The sequence below is a fragment of the Perca fluviatilis genome, chromosome 19 (assembly GCF_010015445.1).
Source record: "Perca fluviatilis chromosome 19, GENO_Pfluv_1.0, whole genome shotgun sequence".
Lineage (NCBI taxonomy): Eukaryota > Metazoa > Chordata > Actinopteri > Perciformes > Percidae > Perca > Perca fluviatilis.
In genome coordinates, this window is record NC_053130.1 from 95,693 (window position 1) to 118,436 (window position 22,744).

The following is a 22,744-nucleotide window of genomic DNA, read 5'->3' on the forward strand; positions in this document are numbered from 1 at the left end:
AACAACTCTTCACATTTAAAATAATTATATGCAGCAGATATATCAAAGAGAAAATAACAAATACACTAAATTTACACAGGACATCACAACATTACCATCTGATAGTTATTACAGTTATTAATATTGATACTTTACCATCTGATAGTTATTAGTTATTAATATTAATACTTTACCATCTGATAGTTATTACAGTTATTAATATTAATACTTTACCATCTGATAGTTTTTACAGTTATTAATATTAATACTTTACCATCTGATAGTTATTACAGTTATTAATATTAATACTTTACCATCTGATAGTTATTACAGTTATTAATATTAATACTTTACCATCTGATAGTTATTACAGTTATTAATATTAATACTTTACCATCTGATAGTTTTTACAGTTATTAATATTAATACTTTACCATCTGATAGTTATTACAGTTATTAATATTAATACTTTACCATCTGATAGTTATTACAGTTATTAATATTAATACTTTACCATCTGATAGTTATTACAGTTATTAATATTAATACTTCAGTTATCAACAAGGCAGATTCCTCCTCAAGTCTAACTTATTTTTGGTAATAAACCTTTTCTGATTTTAATAAGTGAGTAAACAGCCCCTCTCGTTGCCGGAGCGGGCGGAGTCTGCACCGCGCATGCGCAGCGTCAGCGTCTCTCCGTCGTGTCTGTCCCCGGATCTGAGTGTGTGTCTCCCGGCGGTGGATCCTCCAGCAGCGGCTCCTTCTGCGTCTCCAGCCGGAACAAAGCAGCGGATCTTCGGCCTCTTGGGCAGCACAGCAGGGTCTGACCTGGCCCGGCTCGGCTCGGCTCGCCTCCCCCCCCTCTGCGGCCCGCAGCGCGCGCTCAGCCTCCCGCAGGCCTCGGCCTGGACTCCCGCTTTTCTCCCGGAAAATGGACGGATTCACCGGCAGTTTAGGTGAGTGCACGCGCCGCTCGCGCCCCAGAGACCCCCCCGGTCTGCTGTCCGTGCAGCGGCGGCACGCGCACAGCCGCACGCGCCTCTGGCGGATTTACACGTGTCACTGCTGTATTTATCAAAAAGACTCTGCACCGCCCCTACGGCGGCTGCAGGGCAGCAAAACCAACATCCTCCCGAAGGAGAGACCCGGAAAAGACCCGGATCAGCCCACTGATACACGGTGTGTGTGTGTGTGTGTGTGTGTGTGTGTGTGTGTGTGTGTGTGTGTGTCTGTCTGTCTGTCTGTCTGTCTGTCTCTGTGTGTGTGTGTGTCTGTCTGTCTGTCTCTGTCTGTGTGTGTCTGTGTCTGTGTGTCTGTCTGTCTGTCTGTCTGTCTGTCTGTCTGTGTGTGTGTGTGTGTGTGTGTGTGTGTGTGTGTGTGTGTGTCTGTCTGTGGACTCTGATCTAAAGAACAAAGAAGGAAATGGGTTATTTATTCATCCTGTCTGCTCACACCTCGTGTGTGTGTGTGTGTGTGTGTGTGTGTGTGTGTGTGTGTGTGTGAGAGTCACTGTTTGTTTCAGAAAGTAGTCGGAGCCAACTGCAGTAAATAACATTAAATAACCATTAAAATCATCACAGATTATAAAATAAACTTGTTGCACTTTTTAAACTTCAGTTTCCGTCAGTTGTAACCACTTCCTGTAGCAGCCAATCACAGCTCACCTGGACAGACAGCCAATCACAGCTGGTTAAGACTCTGAAGACATGTGACCCTCTTCAGTTAGTCTTTAATAAGGTCCTGAGTTCTTCTACGTTCTACTTTTCTCTCTCTCACTTTTTTCAATGTTGTAGATGACAGTATGTCCAGATGTTCTAACCTGTCTGTCTCTGTAGATGACAGTATGTCCAGATGTTCTAACCTGTCTGTCTCTCTGTAGATGACAGTATGTCCAGATGTTCTAACCTGTCTGTCTCTCTGCAGATGACAGTATGTCCAGATGTTCTAACCTGTCTGTCTCTCTGCAGATGACAGTATGTCCAGATGTTCTAACCTGTCTGTCTCTCTGCAGATGACAGTATGTCCAGATGTTCTAACCTGTCTGTCTCTCTGTAGATGACAGTATGTCCAGATGTTCTAACCTGTCTGTCTCTCTGCAGATGACAGTATGTCCAGATGTTCTAACCTGTGTGTCTCTGCAGATGACAGTATGTCCAGATGTTCTAACCTGTCTGTCTCTCTGTAGATGACAGTATGTCCAGATGTTCTAACCTGTCTGTCTCTCTGCAGATGACAGTATGTCCAGATGTTCTAACCTGTCTGTCTCTCTGCAGATGACAGTATGTCCAGATGTTCTAACCTGTCTGTCTCTCTGTAGATGACAGTATGTCCAGATGTTCTAACCTGTCTGTCTCTCTGCAGATGACAGTATGTCCAGATGTTCTAACCTGTCTGTCTCTCTGCAGATGACAGTATGTCCAGATGTTCTAACCCTGTCTGTCTCTCTGCAGATGACAGTATGTCCAGATGTTCCAAATGTTCTAACCTGTCTGTCTCTCTGTAGATGACAGTATGTCCAGATGTTCTAACCTGTCCGTCTCTCTGCAGATGACAGTATGTCCAGATGTTCTAACCTGTCTGTCTCTCTGTAGATGACAGTATGTCCAGATGTTCTAACCTGTCTGTCTCTCTGTAGATGACAGTATGTCCAGATGTTCTAACCTGTCTGTCTCTCTGCAGATGACAGTATGTCCAGATGTTCTAACCCTGTCTGTCTCTCTGCAGATGACAGTATGTCCAGATGTTCCAGATGTTCTAACCTGTCTGTCTCTCTGCAGATGACAGTATGTCCAGATGTTCTAACCCTGTCTGTCTCTCTGCAGATGACAGTATGTCCAGATGTTCTAACCTGTCTGTCTCTCTGCAGATGACAGTATGTCCAGATGTTCTAACCCTGTCTGTCTCTCTGCAGATGACAGTATGTCCAGATGTTCTAACCTGTCTGTCTCTCTGCAGATGACAGTATGTCCAGATGTTCTAACCTGTCTGTCTCTCTGCAGATGACAGTATGTCCAGATGTTCTAACCTGTCTGTCTCTCTGCAGATGACAGTATGTCCAGATGTTCTAACCTTGTCTGTCTCTCTGCAGATGACAGTATGTCCAGATGTTCTAACCTGTCTGTCTCTCTGCAGATGACAGTATGTCCAGATGTTCTAACCTGTCTGTCTCTCTGCAGATGACAGTATGTCCAGATGTTCTAACCTGTCTGTCTCTCTGCAGATGACAGTATGTCCAGATGTTCCAGATGTTCTAACCTGTCTGTCTCTCTGCAGATGACAGTATGTCCAGATGTTCCAGATGTTCTAACCTGTCTGTCTCTCTGCAGATGACAGTATGTCCAGATATTCCAGATGTTCTAACCTGTCTGTCTCTCTGCAGATGACAGTATGTCCGGAGCGAGTGTCTCAGATGTTAACGATCGTCTCTCGTCTCTGGAGCTCCGTGTCCAGCAGCAGGAAGACGAGCTGACGGTGATGAAAGCGGCGCTGGCGGACGTCCTCCGCCGCCTCGCCGCCTCTGAAGTCTCCGCGGCCTCGGCCAAGAAACAGCCCGCAGGCAAAGGTACGCTAGTACGATTCCTCTGTCCCTGAGGGACGCTGGTCTGATTCCTCTGTCCCTGAGGATCACTGGTCTGATTCCTCTGTCCCTGAGGGACGCTGGTCTGATTCCTCTGTCCCTGAGGGACGCTGGTCTGATTCCTCTGTCCCTGAGGATCACTGGTCTGATTCCTTTGTCCCTGAGGATCACTGGTCTGATTCCTCTGTCCCTGAGGATCACTGGTCTGATTCCTTTGTCCCTGAGGATCACTGGTCTGATTCCTCTGTCCCTGAGGGACGCTGGTCTGATTCCTTTGTCCCTGAGGATCACTGGTCTGATTCCTCTGTCCCTGAGGATCACTGGTCTGATTCCTCTGTCCCTGAGGGACGCTGGTCTGATTCCTCTGTCCCTGAGGGACGCTGGTCTGATTCCTCTGTCCCTGAGGATCACTGGTCTGATTCCTCTGTCCCTGAGGGACGCTGGTCTGATTCCTCTGTCCCTGAGGATCACTGGTCTGATTCCTCTGTCCCTGAGGGACGCTGGTCTGATTCCTCTGTCCCTGAGGATCACTGGTCTGATTCCTTTGTCCCTGAGGATCACTGGTCTGATTCCTCTGTCCCTGAGGGACGCTGGTCTGATTCCTTTGTCCCTGAGGATCACTGGTCTGATTCCTTTGTCCCTGAGGATCACTGGTCTGATTCCTCTGTCCCTGAGGATCACTGGTCTGATTCCTTTGTCCCTGAGGGACGCTGGTCTGATTCCTTTGTCCCTGAGGGACGCTGGTCTGATTCCTCTGTCCCTGAGGGACGCTGGTCTGATTCCTCTGTCCCTGAGGATCACTGGTCTGATTCCTCTGTCCCTGAGGGACGCTGGTCTGATTCCTCTGTCCCTGAGGGAAAGGTACGCTGGTCTGATTCCTCTGTCCCTGAGGGACGCTGGTCTGATTCCTTTGTCCCTGAGGGAAAGGTACGCTGGTCTGATTCCTCTGTCCCTGAGGGACGCTGGTCTGATTCCTTTGTCCCTGAGGGAAAGGTACGCTGGTCTGATTCCTCTGTCCCTGAGGGACGCTGGTCTGATTCCTTTGTCCCTGAGGGAAAGGTACGCTGGTCTCAGGGTTCATACGTTTTGAAAAAAACTGGAAAAGTTATGGAATTTGAAAAATGCAAATTCAAAGCCTGGAACGATTTTGGAAACATAAAAAGACCCAGAAAGTTTTGGAAAAGTCATGAAATGTTTTTTAACACCGCATAATAATATGTCATTAATAAATGTATTTTCACGTGGTCTTATCATCAGCGTTGTATTCGGGGAGCGATATTATGAATCCATCTATGAACCACAGACATTATCATTCATGTTATAGTTAATCCTCTGAGGGGAAACTTTAACACTGATTAGTATTCTGATTGTATAATGTCGACTGACATTTTCAGGAACACATAGTCATGGAAATTTGCCAAAAAGTCATGGAAAAGTATTGGTTAAAATTAGTGCTGTCAGTTAAACGTGTTATTAACGGCCTTAACGCAACCCCGTTTTAACGGCGTAAATGTTTTTATCGCGAAATTAACGTTCTTTTTGGCCGAGCAAACTTTGTAGTTTTTTCACATGCTGTTGCAACAACTAGTAACGTTAGAAAAACTGCAAGCACCACACCGGATCTAACTAGACCAGAAACACAACAACAGGCACGCTGCACACACTGGTTTGGGCTCAGAGCCGGCCAAAGAACAGCAGGCTAACGCTACGTTTTGAGTGGATGGTGAGCCTTGATAACACGCCCGAAATGGAAAGCATCAAGACTTCTAAATAGGAAGTGGACAGGATAGGAGTTTCTGCTCACTATATTGACTATGTGTGTATATCAGCATATGGTTTTAGGACTGTGTTGTTTGTATCGGTTTTTTTGGACTGTTTTTGTCATTTGGGACATTGTCCTCCCCCTTCTCTGTCCAGGAGAATCGTTACATTCCTTATCAGAAAAATGTAAAGGTTACAAATGTCCTGCTGTGGCATCTGGTTTTGGACCATTTAGTTTGTATAGTGTAATATAAGCAAGGTGTTAGTGCTCCATCTCAGTTAGGTTAGGTAGGCCTACTTGGAGGAATTGTGCAATAATCACACATTTTTCTTTTGTTAACAGTAAATAAATACTAAACAATTACAAATCTTAAAGTCAAGTAACTTTCTTTGCATTCATTTGATTCCCAATCCAGATACTCTGGTAAGGACTGCTTTCCATTGTCAATATTTACTTAAAAACAGTTATGAAATGCAAAATAATACAATTTTATTTATGTGATAAAACATAAATATAGAAATTTGGCGATTAATCGCGATAAAAAAAATTAATCGTTTGACAGCCCTAGTTAAAATGCGTATGAACCCTGAGGGACGCTGGTCTGATTCCTCTGTCCCCGAGGGAAAGGTACGCTGGTCTGATTCCTCTGTCCCCGAGGGAAAGGTACGCTGGTCTGATTCCTCTGTCCCTGAGGGACGCTGGTCTGATTCCTCTGTCCCCGAGGGAAAGGTACGCTGGTCTGATTCCTCTGTCCCTGAGGGACGCTGGTCTGATTCCTCTGTCCCCGAGGGACGCTGGTCTGATTCCTCTGTCCCCGAGGGACGCTGGTCTGATTCCTCTGTCCCCGAGGGAAAGGTACGCTGGTCTGATTCCTCTGTCCCCGAGGGAAAGGTACGCTGGTCTGATTCCTCTGTCCCTGAGGGACGCTGGTCTGATTCCTCTGTCCCTGAGGGACGCTGGTCTGATTCCTCTGTCCGGGACGCTGGTCTGATTCCTCTGTCCCCGAGGGAAAGGTACGCTGGTCTGATTCCTCTGTCCCCGAGGGAAAGGTACGCTGGTCTGATTCCTCTGTCCCTGAGGGACGCTGGTCTGATTCCTCTGTCCCTGAGGGACGCTGGTCTGATTCCTCTGTCCCTGAGGGACGCTGGTCTGATTCCTCTGTCCCTGAGGGAAAGGTACACTGGTCTGATTCCTCTGTCCCTGAGGGACGCTGGTCTGATTCCTCTGTCCCTGAGGGACGCTGGTCTGATTCCTCTGTCCCCGAGGGAAAGGTACGCTGGTCTGATTCCTCTGTCCCCGAGGGAAAGGTACGCTGGTCTGATTCCTCTGTCCCCGAGGGAAAGGTACGCTGGTCTGATTCCTCTGTCCCTGAGGGACGCTGGTCTGATTCCTCTGTCCCTGAGGGAAAGGTACGCTGGTCTGATTCCTCTGTCCCTGAGGGACACTGGTCTGATTCCTCTGTCCCTGAGGGACACTGGTCTGATTCCTCTGTCCCCGAGGGAAAGGTACGCTGGTCTGATTCCTCTGTCCCTGAGGGACACTGGTCTGATTCCTCTGTCCCTGAGGGACACTGGTCTGATTCCTCTGTCCCCGAGGGAAAGGTACGCTGGTCTGATTCCTCTGTCCCCGAGGGAAAGGTATGCTGGTCTGATTCCTCTGTCCCTGAGGGACACTGGTCTGATTCCTCTGTCCCTGAGGGACACTGGTCTGATTCCTCTGTCCCTGAGGCAGGGCTCCACACTAACTTTTTGCCTTGGTTGCACTGGTGCGCCTAACCTTATTTAGGTGCACCAGCACAAAATTTAGGTGCACCCAAATTTTTCCTTGCATCGCCGTAACGCTGAATGGCGATACACGATATATAGCTCTGTATTTTTTTACAAAGTGGGCTAAATTTTCAGTTTTAAGTCAAAGCCACTTTTCACAAGCTCTTTTATTAAAACAGATTGTGATTAAAATAAAATGCAAAGACAGGATTTTCTTTACCAGTTTGAAAATATACAGCTGCAACACATGTAAATGAAAGTTATCTAAAATAAATAGCCTGAGAAAGCTCCTTCATAAGCTTTCAACAACAATAACAGACTGATTAAAAGAGAGAGAGGACGCCCGGATAGCTCAGTTGGTAAATATAGAGGTTTGGCTCCGACCTGCAGCCCTTTCCTATATGACAGGCATGAAAACCGGTCAGGGGTGAAAAAGGTGAGAAGGATATTACCCTTCTAGGGTGGTCCGGGGGCATGCCCCCCCAGAAGAAAATTTTAAATATTCCATATTTTAAAGCATCAATCTGATGCATTTTGAGATGCATTTTTTGCCAACCAACAGTGTAATATTTCAATATGCACTCATTAAAGTTAATTTGACTGGCAAAACACAACTGACATTACACAATAATAAAAGTCATAATTTTTAAAGACTAAAAAGTTTTGGATACATTTGTACTTCTTCCAACCATATATTAAATAAAGAGTCAATGTGGATTTACATATAGCAATAATATCATAATCCTACAATGAATCATTGTGAAAACTAAAATTTACTACTTTGGCCAGGTCATCATCAAAAAAGCAAATTAGTACATTCATGATTTTGTCCATGTTGATATTAGCTGCTTTATTTACATTTATTAAAAACGTTGCATTGTTTATCTTTTCATATAGCTAGACGTCTAGACTCTGGGACAAGGCCGTTATGTTTAAATACCTGCCATGCTGATTCCAGACAGACAGCTTTATCAAGGCAGTTTGGGCTTCAGATAGTTTTACAAATCATGATCCGCTATGAACGTGCACACACGTATTGTTTGTATCACGGTCGGTCAGTAAAGGAACAGTCGCAGTCTTAACGGTAGCGGTCTTTGCCGGTAACGTACTCGTATTACAGAGTGCACGGACCGAAGCTTTGTGACTAGCATCTAATGAGTAGCAAGCCCTGTCTTACCGCTGCCGGCGTCTTCCTTGAACATGCGCTGCAGAAGGTTGGTGGAAGTTCGATGATTGGTCAAATCTATAGACAGTATGGTTAAATCCAGCGCATTAAAACAAATCCCATGTGGACTTTTTAATTTATTTATTTTTCTAAAATAGTCATACGGCACCAGGCCCGAGTACTTACACCCCCTCTCCCCTTAAACATTTTCTCATCAAATCTACCACGATTGCTTAGGTCACCTATTTTGATTTCAAACGGCGAATTTCGCAAAGGTGAGGGATTTTTATGTCATGTACATGTCATCCCCCACTCTCTCTCCCCTTTCATGTCTTCAGCTTTCCTATCAAAATAAAGGCCGAAATCTTAAAAAAAAAAAAAAAAAAAAAACGACCGAATACAGGGGGAGTGCGATGGACTGAAGCGTTACACCAGTCTTGTGTAGGCTATGAAATGTCTGTATCGTCACTGCGCTGCATTTTTATGAACTATGATCCAGCAGGCTCCGTCTTACACGCTATTACTCAACGAACTGAAGTTAGTTTAATAATGTCTTTTTCGCCGTGGCGGCCGCAGTAACAGAGTTACCAGCGGAAACACTGGTACCAATACAGGTTTCCCTCTCATACTTAACAATATACAGCTGTGTTAATAACAATTAAAACTGTAGACAAATGTCGGGAGTTTGGACCAGCGGCGCTGTGTCTCTCCATGTTGCAGGTGAGCCGGCCGGTGTGTGAGTGAATGGGGGCGGGGCTGCGCGGAGGAGAGATCCAAATCCAAACACAGGCACGGCTTTCCAGAAGGAATGGGTCATGTAACGCAACATTAAACCATATCGATATAAACAACATCGCTAACGAGGACGTTAGGTGCACCGGTGCGACCTAGGAAAAATCTTAGTCGCACCCTTACAAATTTTGGTCGCACTCTCGAGCCCTGCCCTGAGGGAAAGGTACGCTGGTCTGATTCCTTTGTCTCTGATCCGTCTGGAGAAAGGTTATGAATATGATTGGTAATATTAACTCGGGGGTCTGTATGGTTTTTATTTGGATTAATTTAACATTTAAACTCTGCACAGAAAAAGTCCTGCAGTACTCTGGTATTTCTGCTTCTGTGATGTAATGTCCTAGCCTAGAAATCCAGACCACCCTAGCGGCAGCAAATTTAATTTGCAGCCAGGGGGGGTCTAGGCACTCTATGTTGGCTTGCGAGCTGGAAAAACCAAACTCTGGTCAGGCCAATCACATCGTGTATAGAGTGGGTGGGCGGGGCTTATGGCTGCTGCTGCTGGTGAACAGCGGTCTTCTGAAGACTTGGAGTTCAGCTTTTCTTTGAGAAAAGAACAAAGAACGGCTCTGAAGTCATTCTTAAAAAAGGAAGATGTATTGGGAGTTTAAAGTTTAAGTTATCAACTAGCTTCACTACCTTCTTCGTTGCCCTGGTTGGTTGTAGCGCTATCCTATTGGTGCAGAGGGAGTTTGAAAGACAACCGTTTATCCCGCCCCTCGGATTGAGCACTGCCAATCGGGAGTTCCCAGACCTGGTTTATCAGGCTAGTAATGTCCTCCATTATTTTCCATTATACCATGGTCTGGGTGGATACTGAATTCTGATTGGCCTTCGAGTTGTCCATTGTCAGGTATTAATGGACTTCGGCGTCAGACGGTTCACGCCGCGCCGTCGTCCCTTAACACCTGATAATAGACACCTCGTCTTCTATTGATACCTGATAATAGACACCTCGTCTTCTATTAACACCTGGTAATGGACACCTCATCTTCTATTAACACCTGATAATAGACACCTCGTCTTCTATTAACACCTGATTATAGACACCTCGTCTTCTATTAACACCTGATAATGGACACCTCGTCTTCTATTAACACCTGATAATGGACACCTCGTCTTCTATTAACACCTGATTATAGACACCTCGTATTCTATTAACACCTGATAATGGACACCTCGTCTTCTATTAACACCTGATAATGGACACCTCGTCTTCTATTAACACCTGATAATGGACACCTCGTCTTCTATTAACACCTGATAATGGACACCTCGTCTTCTATTAACACCTGATAATGGACACCTCGTCTTCTATTAACACCTGATTATAGACACCTCGTATTTTATTAACACCTGATAATGGACACCTCGTCTTCTATTAACACCTGATAATGGACACCTCGTCTTCTATTAACACCTGATAATGGACACCTCGTCTTCTATTAACACCTGATAATGGACACCTCGTCTTCTATTAACACCTGATAATGGACACCTCGTCTTCTATTAACACCTGATTATAGACACCTCTCCTTCTATTAACACCTGATAATGGACACCTCTCCTTCTATTAACACCTGATAATGGACACCTCGTCTTCTATTAACACCTGATAATGGACACCTCGTCTTCTATTAACACCTGATTATAGACACCTCGTCTTCTATTAACACCTGATAATGGACACCTAGTCTTCTATTAACACCTGATAATGGACACCTCGTCTTCTATTAACACCTGTTATACCATGGTCTGGGTGAATACTCGATTCTGATTGGCTGCAGGGTGTCCATTAAAAAGTGATATAGGACACCTACTAAAGGAGTTCGGTGAAACTGACTGTTTACTGTTCTAAATGAATGCGCTACATTAAATCAATAAGGAAATGTGGATTTATTATTTCCAACTCGTCCTCTGAACACCACAGGATGGCGCTAAAACACTCAGGCTGCAGGAAGTAAGTTCTACTGGCCCTCTGGACTGACTTTGTTTCACAGCGAATAACGTTATCTCACATCCCGTTCACTGTTCAGGTCGCTGCTTCAGGCTGCGCCGCTGCATCCGACAGTAACGTTACACATCGCGGATCAAATTCTTCGTAAAAGTCGTTATATTGTTTTGGGGACAATGACATGGCTGGATAGCTAGCTTGTCTTGTTGTTCAACATACTGTCAAATTATTTTTACTGATTGCCAACTGTACACAATGTTATTGACTTTGGATCTTGCTAGCATAGCGTTAGCTTTCTGGCTCGTAGCTAAACTGAAGGGTTCTACCAGCTGAGCGGACTATATAAATATCTCCGGTTGCTAAGGGAGGCAAGTCGTATCTAAGGTTCTTCCTAATTCCTGGTGGAGAGAACAACATTTGCATTGCATAAGAACCTGATGGATGGGAATGATTGTTCCAGGTATTAGTCAAACCGTCAGGCGTAACCAGGGAAACGGAGTTATTGTTTGGATAAACTTTAGATTTCGATTGTAAAACTAATTAAAATATGAACTAATGTTTTAAAAATGTGTTATTTGGCAAGTGACCGTGGTATAAGCTGGTTAATGCCCGACGAGGTGTCCATTGTCAGGTATTAATGGACTTCGGCCGTACCGGCCGTGTCTGATAATAGACACCTCGTCTTCTATTAACACCTGATAATGGACACCTCGTCTTCTATTAACACCTGATAATAGACACCTCGTCTTCTATTAACACCTGGTAATGGACACCTCGTCTTCTATTAACACCTGATAATAGACACCTCATCTTCTATTAACACCTGATTATAGACACCTCGTCTTCTATTAACACCTGATAATAGACACCTCGTCTTCTATTAACACCTGATTATAGACACCTCGTCTTCTATTAACACCTGATAATGGACACCTCGTCTTCTATTAATACCAGATAATGGACACATCTTCTTCTATTAACACCTGATAATGGACACCTCGTCTTCTATTAATACCTGATAATAGACACATCTTCTTCTATTAACACCTGATAATGGACACCTCGTCTTCTATTAATACCTGATAATAGACACATCTTCTTCTATTAACACCTGATAATGGACACCTCGTCCATTAATACCTGATAATGGACACATCGTCCATTAATACCTGATAATAGACACCTCGTCTTCCATTAACACCTGAGCCCGAAAAACAAATAAACGGCAGACAGATCTAAATCCAACGTTTTCATGGATCAAATCACCAGAATCCATCGCTGATAAAACCTTGCTGAGATAAGTTTTCACATGAGTCTGTTGTGTGATGGTGTTACCATGGCAACATGTTTTGTGTGTCTCAGGGGGCGGAGCCTCTCTGCGTGAGGCCTACTCCATGTCCTGCATCTCTAACGGAGCCACGCCAGCACGCAAGAGAGAGTCCACCTCAGTCACCAGGAAGGGAACACTGTCCTCAGCGGCCAAGAGGTAAACACACACACGACACACACACACACACACACACACTACACACACACACATACTACACACACACACTACACACAGACACAAACAAACACACACACACTACAGACAGACACACACACTACACACACACACACACACCACACACACTACACAGACACACACACACACACACACACACACACACACACACATACTGTGGATGATATTTCTTTTTTACAGCTGTCAGCGGGTTCCAGAATGAAATGTGCAGAATATATTGTTAACAGATGTTAACAATGTTAACAGATATCCATTGCAGGCAGAATATTATATATATATATATATATATATATATATATATAATATTCTGCCTGCGGTGCATATCTGTTAACATTCTGCGTTTTATTTAAAGTTGTACGTGAAGAAAAGTCTGCGCCTGCAGATATTGTGGCGCTGCTGATCGGTTACCTGTCAGGGATTCTTCTCCACAGCTGTTTCCTCCAGATTGTCTGCAGATCTCACCTAATCATGACTCAGCAGTTTGTTCTGACGAATCGGATTTAATCATGAATCAGCTGTTTGATCTGCAGATCTGATCTAAACCTCAGTGGAGCAGAGAAGAAGATCAGCAGCCAGCACTCTGAGATGGATTTTGGTGGTTTGGATCACAGTAGTACAGTAGAAATAAAAACATAGAGACAGTAGAACATAGAGGCAGTAGAACGTAGAGACAGTAGAACATAGAGACAGTAGAACATAGAGACAGTAGAACATAGAGGCAGTAGAACATAGAGGCAGTAGAACGTAGAGGCAGTAGAACATAGAGACAGTAGAACATAGAGGCAGTAGAAAGTAGAGACAGTAGAACATAGAGACAGTAGAACGTAGAGGCAGTAGAACGTAGAGGCAGTAGAACGTAGAGGCAGTAGAACATAGAGGCAGTAGAACATAGAGGTACTAGAACATAGAGGCAGTAGAACATGGAGACTGTAGAACATAGAGACTGTAGAACATAGAGACAGTAGAACATGGAGACTGTAGAACATAGAGGCAATAGAACATAGAGACAGTAGAACATGGAGACTGTAGAACATAGAGGTACTAGAACATAGAGACAGTAGAACATGGATACTGTAGAACATAGAGGCAGTAGAACATAGAGACAGTGGAACATAGAGGCAGTAGAACATTGAGGCAGTAGAACATAGAGACAGTAGAACATAGAGGCAGTAGAACATATTTTAGTGTAGAACATAGACAGTAGAACATAGAGACAGTAGATAATGGAAGCAGTAGAACATATTTTAGTGTAGAACATAGAGACAGTAGAACATAGAGACAGTAGAACATATTTTAGTGTAGAACATAGAGGCAGTAGAACATGGAGACTGTAGAACATAGAGACTGTAGAACATAGAGGCAATAGAACATGGAGACAGTAGAACATGGAGACTGTAGAACATAGAGGTAGTAGAACATAGAGACAGTAGAACATGGATACTGTAGAACATAGAGGCAGTAGAACATAGAGACAGTAGAACATAGAGGCAGTAGAACATAGAGGCAGTAGAACATAGAGACTGTAGAACATAGAGACGGTAGAACAAGGAGACTGTAGAACATAGAGGCAGTAGAACATAAACACAGTAGAACATAGACTGTAGAACATAGAGGCAGTAGAACATAAAGGCAGTAGAACATATAGGCAGTAGAACACAGACAGTATAACATAGAGGCAGTAGAACATAGAGACAGTAGAGCATAGAGGCAGTAGAACATAGAGGCAGTAGAACACATAGACAGTATAACATAGAGGCAGTAGAACATAGAGACAGTATAACATAGAGGCAGTAGAACATAGAGGCAGTAGAACACATAGACAGTATAACATAGAGGCAGTAGAACATAGAGACAGTATAACATAGAGGCAGTAGAGCATAGAGGCAGTAGAGCATAGAGGCAGTAGAACATAGAGGCAGCAGAACATAGAGGCAGTAGAACATAGAGGCAGTAGAACATAGAAGCAGTAGAACATAGAGACAGTAGATAATGGAGGCAGTAGAACATATTTTTGTGTAGAACATAGAGGCAGTAGAACATAGAGACAGTAGAACATGGAGACTGTAGAACGTGGAGACAGTAGAACATGGAGATATTAGAACATGGAGACAGAACATAGAGACTGTAGAACATAGCGACAGTAGAACATGGAGACGTAAAACATAGAGGCGGTAGAACATAGAGGCAGTAGAACATACAGACTGTAGAACATGGAGACAGTAGAACATGGAGACAGTAGAACATGGAGACTGTAGAACATAGAGGCAGTAGAACATAGACAATGTAAAACATGGAGACTGTAGAACATAGAGGCAGTAGAACATAGAGGCAGTAGAACATGGAGACTGTAGAACATAGAGGCAGTAGAACATGGAGACTGTAGAACATAGAGGCAGTAGAACATGGAGACTGTAGAACATAGAGGCAGTAGAACATAGAGACTGTAGAACATAGAGGCAGTAGAACATAGAGGCAGTAGAACATAGAGGCACTAGAACATAGAGACAGTAGAACATGGAGACTGTAGAACATAGAGGCAGTAGAACATAGAGGCAGTAGAACATAGAAGCACTAGAACATAGAGATAGTAGAACATGGAGACTGTAGAACATATTTTAGAGTAGAACATAGAACACAAAGAGCAGAGTCAGTACGTTGTTCTCTGACGGTTCTGGTGTTTTTTGTCTCCAGCGGAGCCGACAGGAAGAATGAGGTCAGCAGCTCTCCGATGGAGGAGATCCGGGAGGGGGAGGAGCTTTCTCGCCTTAAGGACCCGTCCCCCTCCCTCTCCCCCTCCTCCCCCCTCTCCCTAACCCCCCAGCAACAGAGACCTGCTCCGTCCGCTGACAGCAGTAAAAGCCACGCCCCCCCCAAAAGGTTCTGACCTCTCCTGGAGTCTCAGGGTTTCAGGGTTTTAAGCCGTCTACAAATGACCAGCAGTTAAACCCCCTGGTGTCTCCTCTGGCAGTGAAATGGTTTTCCTCTGAGGAGTAGAGGTGTGAATCTTCACTGATCTCCTGATTCGATTCGATTACGATTATCATGTCAACGATTCAATATCTCGATGCATCACGGTGCGTCAAATAAATTTTTCTATTAAAGCCATGTAGGATATTTAATTCAAGCTTTTCAAGCTTCAAAAACCAAACATTCTGCAGAGTTCTAATACTAAATAACTTGGATAGAGGTGTGAATCTTCACTGATCTCCTGATTCGATTCGAGCACATGGCACCTCCTGAATGTGTTAACATACCAGAATAAAAAAAATTAAAAAAATCTATTATTAAAAAAGGCGTTTTTCCTCCCCTTTCCTCCTTTTTTTTTTTTTCCCCCCCCGGGGGGGGGCCGCTCCAGCATCACAGCCGAGCGCTGCGCTCAAAGTACAAATTATCTTAACTTTGATCTAGTTGCCGAAGGACTTTCAAAGCACAACCAAAGCCTGAAGCAACGATGAAGTTTCCTGCACTGCCTCGAGGTTTACCTCTGATCATGTGTAGGCGGCTGCAGAGTTCACTGTCCCAGCTCTCTCTAACCTCTGATCATGTGTAGGCGGCTGCAGAGTTCACTGTCCCAGCTCTCTCTAACCTCTGAGTTTCTGCAGTGTCCCAGCTCTCTCTAACCTCTGAGTTTCTGCAGTGTCCCAGCTCTCTCTAACCTCTGAGTTTCTGCAGTGTCCCAGCTCTCTCTAACCTCTGAGTTTCTGCAGTGTCCCAGCTCTCTCTAACCTCTGAGTTTCTGCAGTGTTACAGCTCTCTCTAACCTCTGAGTTTCTGCAGTGTCCCAGCTCTCTCTAACCTCTGAGTTTCTGCAGTGTTAGAGCTCTCTCTAACCTCTGAGTTTCTGCAGTGTTAGAGCTCTCTCTAACCTCTGAGTTTCTGCAGTGTTACAGCTCTCTCTAACCTCTGAGTTTCTGCAGTGTTACAGCTCTCTCTAACCTCTGAGTTTCTGCTGTGTTACAGCTCTCTCTAACCTCTGAGTTTCTGCTGTGTTAGAGCTCTCTCTAACCTCTGAGTTTCTGCTGTGTTACAGCTCTCTCTAACCTCTGAGTTTCTGCAGTGTTACAGCTCTCTCTAACCTCTGAGTTTCTACAGTGTTACAGCTCTCTCTAACTTCTGAGTTTCTGCAGTGTTACAGCTCTCTCTAACCTCTGAGTTTCTGCAGTGTTACAGCTCTCTCTAACCTCTGAGTTTCTGCAGTGTTACAGCTCTCTCTAACCTCTGAGTTTCTGCAGTATTAGAGCTCTCTCTAAGCCCTGAGTTTCTACAGTGTTACAGCTCTCTCTAACCTCTGAGTTTCTGCAGTGTTAGAGCTCTCTCTAAGCCCTGAGTTTCTACAGTGTTACAGCTCTCTCTAACTTCTGAGTTTCTGCAGTGTTAGAGCTCTCTCTAACCTCTGAGTTTCTACAGTGTTACAGCTCTCTCTAACTTCTGAGTTTCTGCAGTATTAGAGCTCTCTCTAAGCCCTGAGTTTCTACAGTGTTACAGCTCTCTCTAACCTCTGAGTTTCTGCAGTGTTACAGCTCTCTCTAACCTCTGAGTTTCTGCAGTGTTACAGCTCTCTCTAACCTCTGAGTTTCTGCAGTGTTACAGCTCTCTCTAACCTCTGAGTTTCTGCAGTGTTACAGCTCTCTCTAACCTCTGAGTTTCTGCAGTGTTACAGCTCTCTCTAACCTCTGACTTTCTGCAGTGTTACAGCTCTCTCTAACCTCTGAGTTTCTGCAGTGTTACAGCTCTCTCTAACCTCTGAGTTTCTGCAGTGTCCCAGCTCTCTCTAATCTCTGAGTTTCTGCACTGTTACAGCTTTGATACTGACTGTTTGTGTGTGTGTGTTGTGTGTGTGTGTGTGTGTGTGTGTGTGTGTGTGTGTGTGTGTGTGTGTGTGTGTCTCAGAGGAAACAGTGTGAAGCGTTCCTCAGGGATGGAGCGTTCTCAGAGCAGCACCTTCGACACTTCAGAGGAAAACAGGAACAAACTTGTGAAAGCTGCGTCAACATCCAAGCTGCTCGCCAAGGTGGTGAAGAATGCTGACAGGTACACACACACACACACACACACACACACACACAGACAGACAGACATACATAGACACACCCAGACACACCCACAGAGAGAGACAGACAGACACACACACACACACACACACACACACACACACACACACACACACACAGAGACAGACAGACACACGCACACACACAGACAGACACACACACACACACAAAGACACACACACAGACAGACACACACAGACACACAGACATAGATACACACAGACACCCACACCCACACACTCACACAGACAGACAGACAGACACACACACACACGCACACACACACACAGACACCCACACACAGAGACACACACACACAGACATCCACACACACAGACACCCACACACACAGACACACACACACACACATACACTCTGCATATACTGTATGATTGTCTCTTCTCTTGTTTCAGACACAAAGACCCAGTTGTCAGTCAAGGTAAATACACATTCATCCTCCTCTTCATCATGAACGTAGCATATGCATCGTCATCATCATCATCATCATGTTCGTTTCCTTTGTGTCTTTGTCTCAAACTTTCAGCCAAAATGTCGACACGAGAGAAAAACAGCCAAGCTGGTAAGTCCTGAAGAGTCGTCAGAGCCAGCTAGCATGCTAACAGGCTAGCAGGCTAACAGCATGCTAACAGCAGGCTAACAGTAGATGCTAGATCACATACGATACATGTATCAATGTCAACACGAGCATACTGCGCAGGCATCTTGGTGCAGATGTTGGTAATTTCTCCCCACATAGCTTCTGGAACATGTCCGGTTGTGTAGTTCTTGGTTTGGAAATATTTATTGGAGATTTATCAATATTTACACCAACATTTGGAATGACATTCCCCATCATATTCGAACATTATCATCCATCACATATTTCAAAAAGTCGTATAAACTGTTTCTTCTTGATAGTCACACATTGATTGTTCATGTATTGTAGTCTCGTTTTTTCTTATTTGTCTTATTTTGTTTTTATCTGTCTAGTCAATAACGATGTTTTCTGTGGATGTGTCGAAGTTATGTTCGATGTTCTATGTTGCTGCAGAACAGGAACCTCCTGGAAACCAGTTTTTAAACTGAGCCAGGCCCGTTTATATTTTAACTTAATTGTTGCTTTTAAAATTTTCCTGTAAAAATAAAAAATGAAATGAAATCCCGGTAGAAAGTGTCGCTATACTCCGTTAAACTAAGTCAGGTGTTGACGCGTAGGCAGACGAGCCTGGTGGAATTTGGCCGTTATTATTTTGCTTTGACAATATACATTTTCTTTCTCCTCCAACATGTTTCCGTCACTGTGTCTGCTGTTTCAGAGGGGAACCACATTAAGGTGTTCTATGTGTGTTTCAGAGGGGAACCACATTAAGGTGTTCTCTGTGTGTTTCAGAGGGGAACCACATTAAGGTGTTCTATGTGTGTTTCAGAGGGGAACCACATTAAGGTGTTCTCTGTGTGTTTCAGAGGGGAACCACATTAAAATGTGTTCTGTGTGTTTCAGAGGGGAACCACATTAAGATGTTATCTGTGTGTTTCAGAGGGGAACCACATTAAGGTGTTCTCTGTGTGTTTCAGAGGGGAACCACATTAAGATGTTATCTGTGTGTTTCAGAGGGGAACCACATTAAGGTGTTATCTGTGTGTTTCAGAGGGGAACCACATTAAGATGTTCTCTGTGTGTTTCAGAGGGGAACCTTAAGATGTTCTCTGTGTGTTTCAGAGGGGAAACATATTAAGGTGTTCTATATCTGTTTCAGAGGGGAACCATATTAAGGTTTTCTATGTGTGTTTCAGAGGGGAACCACATTAAGATGTTCTCTGTGTGTTTCAGAGGGGAACCACATTAAGATGTTCTCTGTGTTTCAGAGGGGAACCACATTAAGATGTTCTCTGTGTTTCAGAGGGGAACCACATTAAGATGTTCTCTGTGTGTTTCAGAGGGGAACCAGACTAAGGTGTTCTCTGTGTGTTTCAGAGGGGAACCACATTAAGATGTTCTCTGTGTGTTTCAGAGGGGAACCACATTAAGATGTTCATGCGTGGGCGACCAATCACCATGTTCATCCCTTCAGACGTGGAGAACTACGACGACGTTCGGACAGAACTTCCTTCAGAAAGACTCAAGCTGGAGTGGGTGTATCCTTCATATAGAAATACTACTAAACATTATCTGATAGGGTTAGTGTTAGTGGGTATATCCTTCATATAGAAATACTACTAAACATTATCTGATAGGGTTAGTGTTAGTGGGTGTATCCTTCATATAGAAATACTACTAAACATTATCTGATAGGGTTAGTGTTAGTGGGTGTATCCTTCATATAGAAATACTACTAAACATTATCTGATAGGGTTAGTGTTAGTGGGTGTATCCTTCATATAGAAATACTACTAAACATTATCTGATAGGGTTAGTGTTAGTGGGTGTATCCTTCATATAGAAATACTACTAAACATTATCTGATAGGGTTAGTGTTAGTGGGTGTATCCTTCATATAGAAATACTACTAAACATTATCTGATAGGGTTAGTGTTAGTGGGTGTATCCTTCATATAGAAATACTACTAAACATTATCTGATAGGGTTAGTGTTAGTGGGTGTATCCTTCATATAGAAATACTACTAAACATTATCTGATAGGGTTAGTGTTAGTGGGTGTATCCTTCATATAGAAATACTACTAAACATTATCTGATAGGGTTAGTGTTAGTGGGTGTATCCTTCATATAGAAATACTACTAAACATTATCTGATAGGGTTAGTGTTAGTGGGTGTATCCTTCATATAGAAATACTACTAAACATTATCTGATAGGGTTAGTGTTAGTGGGTGTATCCTTCATATAGAAATACTACTAAACATTATCTGATAGGGTTAGTGTTAGTGGGTGTATCCTTCATATAGAAATACTACTAAACATTATCTGATAGGGTTAGTGTTAGTGGGTGTATCCTTCATATAGAAATACTACTAAACATTATCTGATAGGGTTAGTGTTAGTGGGTATATCCTTCATATATAAATACTACTAAACATTATCTGATAGGGTTAGTGTTAGTGGGTGTATCCTTCATATAGAAATACTACTAAACATTATCTGATAGGGTTAGTGTTAGTGGGTATATCCTTCATATAGAAATACTACTAAACATTATCTGATAGGGTTAGTGTTAGTGGGTGTATCCTTCATATAGAAATACTACTAAACATTATCTGATAGGGTTAGTGTTAGTGGGTGTATCCTTCATATATAAATACTACTAAACATTATCTGATAGGGTTAGTGTTAGTGGGTGTATCCTTCATATAGAAATACTACTAAACATTATCTGATAGGGTTAGTGTTAGTGGGTGTATCCTTCATATATAAATACTACTAAACATTATCTGATAGGGTTAGTGTTAGTGGGTATATCCTTCATATATAAATACTACTAAACATTATCTGATAGGGTTAGTTTTAGTGGGTGTATCCTTCATATATAAATACTACTAAACATTATCTGATAGGGTTACTGTTAGTGGGTGTATCCTTCATATAGAAATACTACTAAACATTATCTGATAGGGTTAGTGTTAGTGGGTGTATCCTTCATATATAAATACTACTAAACATCATCTGATAGGGTTAGTGTTAGTGGGTGTATCCTTCATATATAAATACTACTAAACATTATATGATAGGGTTAGTGTTAGTGGGTGTATCCTTCATATATAAATACTACTAAACATTATCTGATAGGGTTAGTGTTAGTGGGTATATCCTTCATATATAAATACTACTAAACATTATCTGATAGGGTTAGTTTTAGTGGGTATATCCTTCATATATAAATACTACTAAACATTATCTGATAGGGTTACTGTTAGTGGGTATATCCTTCATATAGAAATACTACTAAACATCATCGGATAGGGTTACTGTTACCCCCATGAAACAGCACTGACACTTTTCTGCAACAGAAACTAATATATTTATTCACCTCTATTCACACGCAATGAGGCATACTCTCTGTTGTGATTGAACTGTATTTTTTGAGTTACTATATAAGCCAATTTTGATCTTGACATATAGGCTAAGCATTCTGTAGCAAATAACAATAAACCCACTATTAATTACATTATCTTAATAATAAAACGTTCTCTGACATGCACTCTAACAATGCAGCCCTATTTCTGATACCGTGGGGGGCAGAAATGTTGCCGAGGGGGGCCACCATGGTCAAATCAACATAGAGGAAACACTGCAACATCTGGCTTGATATTTAGTACATCTTAAGTAGATATTCAGTAGATTTTTCTTCAGTAGATCTTCAGTAGACATCTGGGTATTTTTCTGGGTGCTTCTTTGACTTCCTGTAGCTATGGTTACCGCGGCAGAGACTGCCGAGCGAATGTTTACCTCCTTCCGACGGGGGAAATCGTCTACTTCATCGCCTCGGTTGTGGCTCTGTTTAACTACGAAGAGCGGACCCAGAGACATTACCTCGGACACACTGACTGTGTCAAGTGGTGAGAAAACACTTGCATCCAAATCATCTGCTGCTGCGCTCCTATTGGCTGCTCTGTCCGTGACATTATCTCTCTGTGTCTCCAACAGTCTGGCCATCCATCCAGATAAGATCCGCATTGCTACGGGACAAATCGCAGGAGTGGACAAAGACGGACGGGTGGGGACAATCACAAAACAAGAACCATGTTTTTCTGACTTTATTACAATGTTCTTTCACCGTGTTCCAGATAATCATTTACTTCTGAGTAGAGATAATACTAGTATCATAAAAGCCACTGATTCTGCCTAAAATGCTGGTATCGTTAGCAGCAAGTCCTGGAGTTTACGCACCGATCTGATCCCACGTAATTTAGCCCAGAAAAAAATCTACTTTTAAGTAGTTTATTGATGGTTTTTTTCCGTTCTGACTCGGTGTCCAACTGGATAATAATAGAAAGTTATGTGGCATTTTATTGTTTATTTGTTCATGTTTCACAAAGAGTTTAACAACAAAGATAGAAATCATATCGCATCCATTCAGAGATATTAGTATACAGCTGTTAGACATAATAATATATATAACAAGCTGGTATCGGATCGGTAGTTCAGGTATCGGAATTGGTACCAGGAAGGAAAATGTAATATCAGAACATCTATACTTCTGAAATTGTACATTTTTATAC

The 22,744-nt window shown here is 43.1% G+C and overlaps 1 protein-coding gene across 4 annotated transcripts in view; it reads left to right on the forward strand.

Annotated features, from left to right (window-relative positions):
* Positions 1–646: 646 nt before the first annotated feature.
* LOC120548274 (echinoderm microtubule-associated protein-like 4) overlaps positions 647–22,744 on the forward strand; it is a 34,272-nt gene continuing 12,174 nt past the window's right edge. Inside the window, exons 1-10 of one of the 4 annotated variants that reach the window (XM_039784397.1) lie at positions 647–935; positions 3,359–3,541; positions 12,355–12,478; positions 15,209–15,394; positions 17,408–17,548; positions 17,982–18,007; positions 18,113–18,148; positions 19,581–19,704; positions 21,932–22,081; positions 22,170–22,239. In XM_039784397.1, coding sequence (XP_039640331.1) covers positions 911–935; positions 3,359–3,541; positions 12,355–12,478; positions 15,209–15,394; positions 17,408–17,548; positions 17,982–18,007; positions 18,113–18,148; positions 19,581–19,704; positions 21,932–22,081; positions 22,170–22,239 — 1,065 coding nt within the window. In that variant the 5' untranslated portion in view covers positions 647–910. Of the gene's footprint in view, positions 936–3,358; positions 3,542–12,354; positions 12,479–13,913; positions 13,925–14,176; positions 15,395–17,407; positions 17,549–17,981; positions 18,008–18,112; positions 18,149–19,580; positions 19,705–21,931; positions 22,082–22,169; positions 22,240–22,744 lie in introns of those variants that run through there. The other 3 variants (XM_039784398.1, XM_039784400.1, XM_039784401.1) reach the window with 3 other exon arrangements.